Below are 12,575 nucleotides of genomic sequence, written 5' to 3' on the forward strand. Positions count from 1 at the left end.
GACCCGCTGCCCCTGGTGCCACTGTCAGGCCTGCCCTCCTGCACCCCACACTGCTGCCCGACTTCCCCGGCTCCCCTGCTCTCCTTCCCTGCCCTCCCTGGCTGCTGCCCAGCTTCCCTTTTGGCCCAAGGAGCAATTTCATCAAGTCCTGCTCTCACCTTTGCCCCTACCAAGTGCTAAAAGGCTGATACCAGCACAAGGCAAAGCACAGAGCAGCAAAGGCTGCTCAACCACTGTCTGCTAGCCGTGACTCACTTTGTGACAGGCAACCACATAGGCAAAGCCACCAAGTACTCCAGGCACCAACAGACCTGTCCCTGGGAGACCCTGGAACAACCTCAGTCCTTTTGGGAAAAAATATCCCAAGTTTAAGTTTACATACAATACACTGGATTGAGGCATTTATTTGAAACACAAAGACACAAAAACCAAGAATAAAAGAAATTTTATTTATCTTTTATTTTTATTTTTTTACAAAAATAAACAATTTGAGAAACAAAAGCACATTTTTTCCTGACTGTACAAACTACAAAACAGTATGACATTGGTCACTTTAGCATTTACTTCATTGCTTTCATTGAAAGCAAATTCTCTAGACACACCTTGCCTTTAAGATGCATTTTATATAGAATTAAGGCTAGCATTCATTTGACATCATTAAGGTCATTTACTTCATTCACTCTAAGAATCAGCAAGCGATGCCTCAGAAAACCAAGGACATGATGATAAAAGGTACGAATAACTGCAAGATAGTCATTAAATTAGCACTGTTCAACCAGCTGGACTGCTTTGCCAGTCTGTCAAAGATGTGGCTTCCTGAACAATTCAAATTGATTCAACAAAAGTCTTAAGCACAGGCTTAATTGTAAGCATATGCTCAGACCTATCCAGCAAAGCACTCGGCACTTGGGTAAGTCCCTGCCCTTTCAGTGGGACTATTCATATGCTTATGTGATTTGCTAGATCCACAAAATGGCTCTTTCAAATTAAAAATGAAACTTTATGATAACATTGGAAGCAAAAATGAAAATTAGTTGCAGTCTTGCAATTCTAAACATAAGCAATTCCTTCCGTTTGACAAATAAGCCGGCATTGCATATTCCATAGGTTGAACACAAATGCTGATTGTCCTCAGTAATGTTTGCTATTCAGCAGACAAACTGATACGCTTCAGTTCCTCTGTTGTGATTGTACGTGCCCAAATAAATACCAGTGTGGAGGATACAGGCTTCCCAGAGAAATGATCAGCTTTCATCCCTGGACGCACATGTATAGGTCAGAAATGTTATGCTAACCTTGCTTAGAAAAGCCAGAGCTGCCAGCTGATTTATAACCAAAATTATACTCTAACAGTGTATCATCTCTTGTACTTTGGGTTGTTTTGCTTTGTTTTTAAATCACATTTTCAAAATCTTGTTCTATTGCACATTCATCCTGGTCATGCAGGTTATTTCTTTAAAGTTTCCTTTAGCACTCTATAGATTAGAATGAGTAATAGTGCAATTATTCTCTGGCCACAGCCGCCTTCTACCTAACAGCTGCCTATATTTATACACAAACAGCTCTTATCACTCACGTGTCAGACTGAGCCACTTTAGGTGTCAGTCTGTCACCTTCACATATGTTATCTTGTCAGGATCAGGCACAATATGATTTGAAGCCATCTTGAAGAAGACAAGCTGCCGACCTGCATTAAATAGGAAAGAGGGGGAAGGGGAAAATATTTAGATGTGATGAGCAAAACATTGCTTAAAATGCTGACATTTCAAATGCGACTTCAACCTATGCATTCTTCAGGCCATGCGAGACGTGAACTCTCTCTTAACTTCAGCTAGTACAAACCTGAACTGTTTTTGTCTGAAATGACACCAAAGTTTCCCTGGTTTCAGTATCTTTACCCTTACCTAATTATAGTCAAGATAGAGCTGTGCACAGCTAGCACAGTACATGAAAGAAAGGTCTTAAGACTTTAATACAAATTCCATGCAGTCTTTAAAAAAGTGTTTTGAGACTCCCACTAATAAAAACAGGCTTGGGTTCAGGGCTTAAATGAAGGACATTCATTTGATTGTACAGAAGCAGAATCATATTTGCATGCTTGATCTTTACAAAACTGATCAGTGCAATGTGTATTAAACGTGACTTTCCCTGAAACAGCTCTTGCTGATCACTTTGTAGCTCTGGGCTTTAAACAAGCTGCAACAAGGTTTCTAGTCCTCAGACAAAAAGCAGCAGCAAGTGACAACAGCCTGCCTGGGTAGCATAAGGCACCTGCCGCATGTATATCCAAGGCCAGTGGGGGCTGAATTTGTCAAGGTTTCTTTGTCTGGTGTCTGTGGGAGCCACAGCACAGCTTCTCTATCTCCCCACACTCACTGACCTGGCACCTTATTCACATTCCTGCCTCCCAACGAGCTCCTGCTGCCCCCCAGACCTGCAAAATCACTGCCTTTCTTTGCAGCACAGAGATACATTCCAAGTCTGCTGTACTTCTGCCTTCCCTCTGTGAACTTGAGAAAATCAAATGCTATTTGCTCCCAGCCTGCCTCTGTAGGGGGCTCCCATAGCACTATTTTCTTTGAAAGTATTACATGGCAAACAGGATGCCTCAACTACTGAGCAAATTTCCGAGCTGCAGGTTTCAGGGACTCAGGTGCTCATGCCTCAGGAATGGTATGGCAAAGGGAATGACAAATAAGACTATAAATATCGCTGTCCCATTTGCTTTTAATATTGTAACATGAGATAGGAGCCGCTCTAAACTTCCTATGAATTTGCCTGTGCCAGAATAAATACTTTTTTAGTATATCAATTAACTTCAATATTCCAACTATAGATAGTCTGACATGATGACCTAGTAGTCACTGGTTAGCCATAGATAAGGTTAACAGGAATTAGATTTTTCTCGGTTCCATGGAAGTGCCTGTTCACACCTACCAGAAGCACAAAAATGCAAAAAAAAAACCTTTTCAGATCCTGTGGTTTGGTAACCTGAGGTCTGCATGCTTAGCCCTCTAGTGCCAGCTCCTGGGAGTCGGTCTGTAGTTTCTGCTCCCCTGACAGCTGGCAAAGAGAAGCCTCACCAAAAAGAAGCTGCCTCAGCTGAACCTTCAAAAACTACCTCACTTCTAGATCCTGCTGGTGGCTCCCACAGGCCAGCACAACACACTCCCCAAGCTGTATTAAAACACTTAGGGCAGCCAGAATAGGTGACTCAGTTCTTCTCCACACCATCCAGGACCTACCTGTCCAAGTTGTCTGGTTAGTCAGGACAAAAGCTTTGCACTGGGAGTAGCTGTCACAGATCTCAATGGCTTCGTTGACATCAAACACGGAGAGGAGGCAGCCCTTGTGATGGTAGGATGGCCAGCATCTGTAGTTCTCGTCAGGAATAAAGGCTTCAGGCACCCGTCTGTACTCTGCAAATCAGAGCAAAGCAGTGGTTGGAAAGCTCCAGTAAACTGGTTGTTTTTAACAGGCAAGGTTTATTAGAGCAGCTTAGGAGCAGGATATATGATGGAAAAGCTGACGGTTTAGGCCATACCAGCTCTAGTTTACTCCCAAACGTGTTTATAGCTCTGCACTTTCCTTTCCTTTTCCTTCTTTCTTCTTCTCACCTTTTTCTCCAGAAAGCGTCTGTAAATAAACAGTCTGTGCACAAAACCCCTTCCCCTTCCCCACTGCGGAGGCGAGGCTTTGGTTTTATTAGGAGTTTTACAGGAAGAATGTCCCATTGAATAAACAGCATCCACTTGAATGAACTGACTCACTGTCCTACTTCTCAACAGTGAGCAGGATTGTCGGGGTGAGACCTGACCAGGCGTTCCCAGCCCTCCCTCTCCCTCAGAAGAGCATGCTATTTTTCTCTGGCTTCTTTAGAGAAGGAAGAAAAGACAGGCTTTTAATTAAGCAAACTTTTTTTGCTTGCTCAGATTAGGACAAAAGAGGAGTCGCTTGATGGGCCTCTGAAGAGAAGGGAGGGGGGAAAATAGCGGGAGCATGTCAGCATGGTCCTGCCCAGCGCCTCCGCTCTGCCCCACCGCCTGCTCCTCTCCCTTGGCTGCCGTTCAGTCTCACTTGCCTTTATGAGCTGCCTCTTGTTCTCTGTTCACAGCTCCTCTCACTTTCCCAGCCACTAACAGGGCTTTCTCTAATGAATGCATCAGCAAATTCAACTGATCATTTATAAACATTTCTGTTTAGCCTCCAGACACACAAATTAATGGTTCCCTCCTGTCTCTCCTCCCCACGTCCTATTCAAAAAAACTAAATACATTCTATATTTCTTCTAATTGTATCTATTATGGAAACCAGAGCTGCCTGCCCTGACTCACAGTCTATTCTTAAGTCAGCTTGGTTCAGGCATTTTCTGCCTGCTCTGCTGATTCAGCCTGCTAATATTTCATACAGCACATTGTATGAACACCACTGAGTCAAAGGCAAGCGTGTCTGCTGCTCCAAACTGTCAATATTTCAACTGGGAAAAGAAGTGTGCATTCAGAGTGCTCATTCTCACCACACAGTCTGAAATAGTGGGAAACAAATGTAGCAAATACATTCTATTTTAAGCCCTAGCTCATTTAAAGTATCATAAGAAACATTCCCAAATAAGAAGCAAAATCAGAGCTGATCATGTCCCAGTTAAATCAAAAACAAAAAAGCTTTCTTAATTCAGGAAATGCAGATTCATGCACAAGAAAAAAAATTCAAAATGTAGTTCTATATTATGACTGGTCATTTCTCCATCAAAAATATTTATGCATTTCTTCTGAAGAGAAGTCAGAGCACAAATCAAACTGTTGGCTAGGTAAAAGTCCCTTTTTTCCCAGTTTCTGTATCAACTGTAGTGTAACAATAATTGAATGTAACAGAATATTTTCTTATGTTCACGTGGCAACTGCTGAGCTGCCTCACAGCCTATGACAGTAAAATGATGTGCACAAATTAAAAGCGAAAAAAAAATCAATTCCCTGTCGTTAGCACCCTATGTAACCATTTGTATCAGCACACATGCTGTGTTGACCGGATATAAAATGTGATTATCCACAGCTCCTCTTTGCACACCACAGAGCAGCCACCTCACACTGCGCTGTGCCAAGCCCTATGCCACAGGAGGCATTCACAGAAGGATGGTCTTTGCTGTGGCAGCAGGAGATGAAGCATCTGCCTGATTCTCCTAGACAGCAGGGAGTGTGCCCCAGCCCTTCTGCAGGGCACTTTGAGAGTCTGACAGGCTCCACGCTGGGGCTGGGAGGAAGCTGCAGCATCCCTCAGCCCACCATCACCGCACTAAGAGAGCAGTCCTACATCACATCATGTGTTTTTCTTCACGCAAGGGAGAAGCCGGCCTTGAGGACCCTTATTTAATATTTAAAATATTTAAACTTCTCTGAGCACAGACATGCTTCTTAATAGGCCTAAGGAACCTCCCTTTTCCTCAGCATTGCTCCCAATACAGTTCTCAGGGATTAGGCTCTCAGCTGACATACACAGACTTCAAAAGAGCAGCAGTGATTCAGAGGTAGGAGATAAACTTCTCCCTTTCCATTGCCTTTTTCAAGGTGACCAAGCCTGGTAAATCATCTGGGCAGCTCAGACATATTAATCAACAGAGTTGGGCCAGCAGTAACTGCGATGGCAAGGTCAAGGTCCTGGTTTGAGTCTGCAAGCGAGGATGGAAACAGCCATGCAAGGGTAGTGTCACCACGCAGCAGAGCCCTGTGGCTGTCCCTTCTCGCTGTTCCCTGTCAGTTCTGACATGAGGGAAAGCCATAACCATCTCCAGTAACTCGTAGGAACAGGTAACAGGCACACGGCAGTGTGGCACAGATGCAAAGAGCATTTTCCTTTGGCTGGGAGATCACCAAGCACCACGCAGGTGGAAACACTGCCACTGGAATCTGAGGTAAGGCACAGAGTCACACGGGCTCCACCAGGGCAGCTTCTGGCAGAACCTCCCACTGGCAGCAGCCACTGGATATCCACTCAATCTGGGGACTGAGCCTGTGCTGCCCACAGGGAGGGGAGGATGCAGTGAGGGGAAAGGCAGGAAGGCAGCCCCTGTCCCCCCTCGCATAGCAAGCAGCAGCAGTGGCTGCCTGGGAGTGCCTTCCCTTAGGAGCATCCCAATGGAAGGCAGCCACAAGGACTGGAGAGCAGGACACGTGATGGTCCTGCACCTTGGTTCCTGCTCCCACACCAGCCAGGCACTCCTGCTCACCCTGGGAAACAAACATGGGACCTCCTCTTAAACTATTACAGTCAGAACTGATGAGAAACTCATTGCAACACCAACCAAGCGGTGGTCTAAGCAAACTGCACTTCTCTTCAAAACTCACTCCATCTCCAGCAGAGCAAGGCATTTGTCCATTTGCATGGTAAAGGCAAGTATCCCTGGAATCTTTGCTTGCATAGTATTGATTTAGGGAGCTTACCCTTCAGCCCTTATTTGTATGAGTTGTGAAGAAATGCACTCCTCTCACATGAACTGGAAGGACCCTCCTAAAGGATGGTCCTCCACTGACATGTGTCCCAGAAATGACATTAGGTCCAGCCCTCAGGAGAGTTGGGGTTCCCCTACATCTTTAAATTGGACGCCACAGTGCAGCTACTCAATTAAGCAGTACTCCAATGGTTTAAAGACAGCTCCAGCTCAAGTTTTTGTCCTGCCAAGACCTGGAACTTGCTTAAATGGAGTCCTTGGAATTTGAAGGCTCACAGCAGTAAATCACATCATAAAAAGGTCAAAGTTCTGGTCAATTTCCAGACTAATGGTGTTTAAAACCAATAAATGCTTGCCTAATACTATAAATGCAGCCATAAATTTACACTTTTGTGTACATACGCATAGCTTGACAGAAAGTACATAAAGTCTATCAAGGAATAGATCAGAGAAATGCAAGGCATCCCTACTGGTATCAGCAGAAAAAGAATCCTTTCCTCCATCTACTAATTTTGTGAGAACAGAAGCAAATAAATGCAGTGCAGTAAGCCTGATCTTAATGTCACTTACAATGGGTTTACTCCACAGTTTAACACAGGGGAAGTAATATAAGAGCTCACAGCTACACAGATAGATTCTACTCCAAAGCATTTTTTTCCTGTAAACATCTTTAAGCTTCAAGATACGTTGCTATGCTGAAGCCAGGCAGTCCTCAGAAGTTTTGTTTTGTGATAGCTTTTATAGTCTTAAATATTTTTACACTCTTGTTCTGATCAGTCAAAACATGCTGCTTTGATCAGGCCAAAATCTTAGAAGTTTCTTAGCATGTTAGCTACATCCCTATGATGGCCACACTGTTCCTCAAACCAAGATCACCCACTTGTTGTGACAAGAGAGGCATCTTTAAAAGCAATCTGTAGCATCACTGACCAGTGCAAGTGCTATTAAAAAAAAAAAGCCAATGCTTTAAATTCTTATTCTATCTTTCTTTCCATCAAAAACCACCTGCATTGTCCCAAAGCCAACTACAATCTATAAACATACTCATTTTCACTGTACTAGACTGAATCATATAAAGAGCTCCACAAGTATATAATAAACTATGTGAAACCGCCTGTGGTTTCCCCCTTTTCGCCTGTCTGAATCACCCTAAATCTGACTTTAATCAGTCCTAATGACCGTTTATTTCAGCCACAGCAGCCAGACTGCATTTTTACTACCAACTACAGCTACTTGTTGGAGATTTGCCCAGTTCTCTTATCACCTGCCAATACACTGTGGGTCAATGACAGAGACACAGCCATGTTCATCCTTGAGAGAAAAATCATGTTGCTCCTTTTTCTCCCTCCTTTTTTCCTCCAGTCTCAAGAGGAACACTGGCAGTCAACTCTGGAATTGCTTTTAATTGCTTTGCTCACAAGTAAGCAGAAAGAGCCTGATCTTGCCAATATCAGCAAAAAGTAGTATTGAGCAGTGTTTAGCTCTACAAACAGTCCATTCTGATTCCCAGGGAGCTCTTGGAGAACAGCATTGGATCCAAAATAGACAATAATACACTGATGTTTTTGGTATGCTTCATTTTACTCTGAACTTTTCCTCATGTTCCAATACCTCACATTTAAACATGCTTCTGACAACAGGCCCCGCGAAGCACCCTGCACCGTTTGCTACAGAGAGCCCCTTTTTGGTGCGCCTGAGGAGCGAGGGCAGGCCTGTCCCGCGGGCCTCTGCTTTCAATCAGGCCTGACGCATCCCAGCTGCTGGGAAAGACAGGCTGGCCTGGCAGGGCACGGCTTTGCCCCAGAGCAGGAGACAGCCCTGCTCCTTTGGGGAGCGTTTCCGCTTGCTGCGCGCGGGCCGGGAGCGCGGCCTCGTCGCTTTTTGTGCGCGCGCTCCCATCGTGCTGGCAGCAGAGCCGTATTTAAATCGCTATGCAGGCTGTCGCCGAAACACAAATAAATAACGAGAGGAACGACGTGTTCCCTTACATTTTATTCCTGCTAACATGACACAGCTGGAGCATTTTTCCTGCCTCATGCCCCACATCCCAGGGAGCTGTTCCATACCCACAGCCACCTCTGTGGTACACACCAATTTACCAAAGGCAACAAGCCCAAAATGTCCTACAGATGCTTAAATGTTGCATGTGGTCCACCTGATCGTAAAAACAAGGATGCTGATGATGGACAACCCAGAAGTTGCCTAGGGTCACGTGTTGGGGCATTTAAGCTTGAAGATAGAGGCCCACAGGATTTATAAAAGACATTCAGTGACTTCTTTACTGTTCTGGAAGGGAGCTGGAGACCTCAGCAGAAAGTATTTTGCTGTGCAGTGCCAAGCTGGACAGGGAGAATTTAGGAACAGCAGAACACATTGCTCAGGGAAAAGGGTAAATGGCTTGCACAGTGGTGGAAATACAAGTGAGCAACAAGCAATTATTTGTGGTCACTGCAGAGCTCCACAGACCCACTGAGCTGCCAGCACCACACGGGTGCAAAGGAACCTGCTCCTGTGTTCCTGTGTGCTGGGATTGCCTGATGGGAGAGCCCTTCCAGCCAGGCAGAGCGCAAAGGAGACTTTCTGCCCTGTGCACCTTTCCCCCTCAGCCCTGAGGGCTCTGGGAAAGGGACACCAAAGGCACATGTATAAAAATAATTTAAAAAAATATAAAGCTGATAAGATTTATTATAATATATTATGATAGAGCAGGAATCTGGGCTGCAGTTTGTTCTTGATTTCAATAATTCTTGGGTAGATTTACAGATTCCTAAGCAGGTTGCTATAGTGACCCTGCAGAATATTTTTTTCAAAACACTGTTGTACTGTAAATATTTACATACAGCATAATCCTGCCAAATTGTCTTGAGACAAAGGAAAACACAACGTGTCTTTGCTTTGTGCCCAGCCTTCCAGCTTTTTTAGCTTTGAGAATGTGCTTTCAGCTAACAGCAGCTAATTACAGCTTTCTGTGGGCTTGCACACTCCCAGACCTAATAATGGGTCATTTATTAGCTTTAATGAATAACAAAGCTATCCGATTTATGAGTGTTAGCTGATTTCACGCATTTCTGAGTAAATTCTGAGTTAACTGAAGGGCTGGAGCTTAGCTCAAGGGCCAGACACTCGGTACAAATCAATGTCACTTGATTGAAGTAATAAAAACCTTGATACTGGGGCATGACTTTACTGATGAACATCAGTAGTTTTTTTATAGTCTCCTTAATCTGGATAATTAATGGAATGATTTAATCATTTTTAGATAACATATGTCAGAAGAAATACAAGATTCCAGTTTTAATTCACATTCTTCTGGATTCCAGCAGGAGAGGCCAAGAGCCAATGGAATATAAAAGCATTTGTTCCTGGTGTTGTTTTAAACGCTGCAATGTTCCCATATCAACATGAACAGCAGTGTGATTTATGACTGCAGAACACATACACAGCTATCAAATGTCTCCCACGCCTCTACTCTAGGATACTAAACCAAAGTCCAGAGCATAATATAATTTACAGCACTATAAAATCTTTACAACTGAAGCACAGTGAAAGCTTAATATCCAAGACCTTCTGTAATATGACTATGTCATCTTGTTAAACTTTATTTATGGGAACACTAGGGCTGACAAGAACTTTCTTCATGCCACTTCCCGACTGCTTATCAATATCACCTTTCTCACTTTGTGGTGTTCATAGGAGGAGGTCTTCCTTTCAAAAACATAAGTTCACATAGATAACACACTGTTTCCTCAACATTAATGTTTTAGTTATGGCCTTACATGACATACCCAAGATCATGATCTTGTCCTTCCTACTACGAATTTACAATGGTCTATCCAAGATAATGCCTAATTCCAAGCATTTAAGACCTAAGACAAATTCTGAAGCTCCATTACCTGAACCTTCTGTAGTTTCTTTTCAAAAACAAACCAAAACAAAACCTTATAATTCTTGGATCTGAATTATCCTCCTTTTTTTTAGGATTTCAAAATAGGTCATACACCAGAAAGTTCTTATCTCCTCATTAAACCTTTAGATGCCAGGAGATTGGCACCACAGATTCCTGTCATTTCTACTATTTGTGAGAGTGAGTCACCAAGAGTGACTCACCTTCTGAGAGTTCTATCATCTGGAGCAAAATGGATGCAAACTTGTGCTTCCCCCATCTTGGCACCCATTAGGGTATGAATGCAAAGCTGATTAACTCCAATCAGGCCTGAGTACCAAATGATCACCTTTAATTTTACCTTAACTTGGCACTGGGCTGAAAAACATCCTTCTTGAACTTTGTCTATGCTGCAGAGCCACACAGAAAACATTTTATAAAATCATGCAATCTTAAAAATATTTTTTGTACAAACAGGGCCAAAGCAGGACCTCAACCTGCAGCTTGGGAAAATATCCCAGTTGTTCCTTGTCATCCCTGTCTACCCCTCTACCAAGACCTATACACAATATTCTATCTGCTGAGCTGTTCAGCCTTGATTTCAGTAGTGAGGATGCAATCTCAGGTGGGAACATCCTGCCAGTAGAAGAGGCTGATTCCCTGGACAACACTCCCTTCCAGGACACCTGTCACCCTCTCCTGCAACTCCACTGTACCACAGGAGAGTTCCTCATTCCATTATCTCCAAATAAATTCCTAATTAATAATTTCTAATTCCATAATCTCTGGATTGAAAATTTTAAAAATTAATTCCCACACAATATTAGTATCAGATATCAGTCAAATATCAGATGAGGAAAGATTATGGTTTGAATTAAAATTATAAAAGTGGGTATATAGACACATTTTAGCCCTCGTGATATGACTTCTTCATATTTGGCTGGCAAGGAAAGAGAGTCTTAAAATAGAAATAGATTACAGCACCTTTTCTGTTTGGTTAAAGTGGCCTTAGAACAAACTAGAAACAGGCCTGCACATCTTAAAGGCATGGCAGCTAAGCCTGAGAACACAACTAATCTAAGTGTAATTTCTAGTAAGATACTCAATTCCTCATGCTTGTCCCTGGTTGAGAACATTTTCCTATCAAGGAATTAAATATTACACTCTCGGTATTTAATGTACAGTATCCAATACGTTACACAAAGCATCTACAGATTTTCAACATCTTTGGTCACACTGTGAAGTGCCTAAGTGCATTAGCAGTGTCCTGCAGGTAAAGCAGGCACCTTACAGAGCAGGGCGTTACCAACCATGAACATGGGGGTAGTGGACTCTGTGTTATGCTGTCCAGGACTCTACAGAATTAAAGGAGCACAAAAATGTGTAATTATTACAGTAGCTAAATGTACACAGAGCTCTGCTTTGTATCTGTGGAAACCTGCACTGATACATTGACTGCTGCTGTCCAAAGCTTCTCTCCTTGTGAGTCTTTACAAATATGACAGATCTCTAAAATTCAGAAACTTCATCTTGTCCTGATACATCAGTTAGACCTGGAATCAACCAGCATCATAGAACAACTTCAGCTCTACTGGCACTTCTTCAACAAAGGACATGTTTGTACTATTGATTGTACTGCTGAAAATAATTTTGCTGTGTTGACAGGTATCACTCAGCACAGATGTTATGAAAAGCTGAAAATTAGAAAGTTAAATGAACACCTGCAACAATTTTCCTGCCAAATTTACAACAAAATAAATATTGAATTATTCTGATAAGTGGGTCAAATTCATCCCTGGTATCATGGCCCTTTGAGGTTAACGGAGCCACAACCAGAATGAATTTGGCTCTTGTGTCTCTTTCACTGAGCAAATGCTTCACTGAACTTTTCAAACCCCCTGTGCCAACATTCATCTTCATTTAGAACCCATCTTTCCCTCTTTACTGAGTTTTGCAGCAAAGCCATAATTTTCCTATCAACTTGCAGTCAATTATGTTGACAGTTTGACGTGAACATTGTACGTACACAAAAATAATTTGCAAAACAGCTTTTACAATTGTTGGGCTTAACAGTCATTTCCAGCACACATAATATTCTTTGACATGTACAATTCCACAGCTATCCTTCTAGGAAGAACATGCACCACTTCGTACCACAGCTTGAATAGCATACAGACATATTATGAAAAAGATAGTTGTTCAGCCTTGTTCTCATCCTGTTCTTTTTTTTCTATTTTTTTCATTCTATTG

General features: G+C 42.9%; 1 protein-coding gene across 2 annotated transcripts in view; it reads right to left on the bottom strand.

Moving 5' to 3' along the window:
* Positions 1-429: 429 nt before the first annotated feature.
* Positions 430-12,575, bottom strand: part of PKDCC (protein kinase domain containing, cytoplasmic) — a 36,146-nt gene continuing 24,000 nt past the window's right edge. For both annotated transcript variants that reach the window (XM_038132496.1, XM_038132495.1), the window contains exons 6-7: positions 3,246-3,419; positions 430-1,687 (exon numbers count right to left, since the gene is read on the bottom strand). In XM_038132496.1, coding sequence (XP_037988424.1) covers positions 1,602-1,687; positions 3,246-3,419 — 260 coding nt within the window. In that variant the 3' untranslated portion in view covers positions 430-1,601. The remainder of the gene's footprint in view (positions 1,688-3,245; positions 3,420-12,575) is intronic.

This window comes from Motacilla alba, chromosome 3, assembly GCF_015832195.1.
Source record: "Motacilla alba alba isolate MOTALB_02 chromosome 3, Motacilla_alba_V1.0_pri, whole genome shotgun sequence".
Taxonomy (NCBI): domain Eukaryota; kingdom Metazoa; phylum Chordata; class Aves; order Passeriformes; family Motacillidae; genus Motacilla; species Motacilla alba.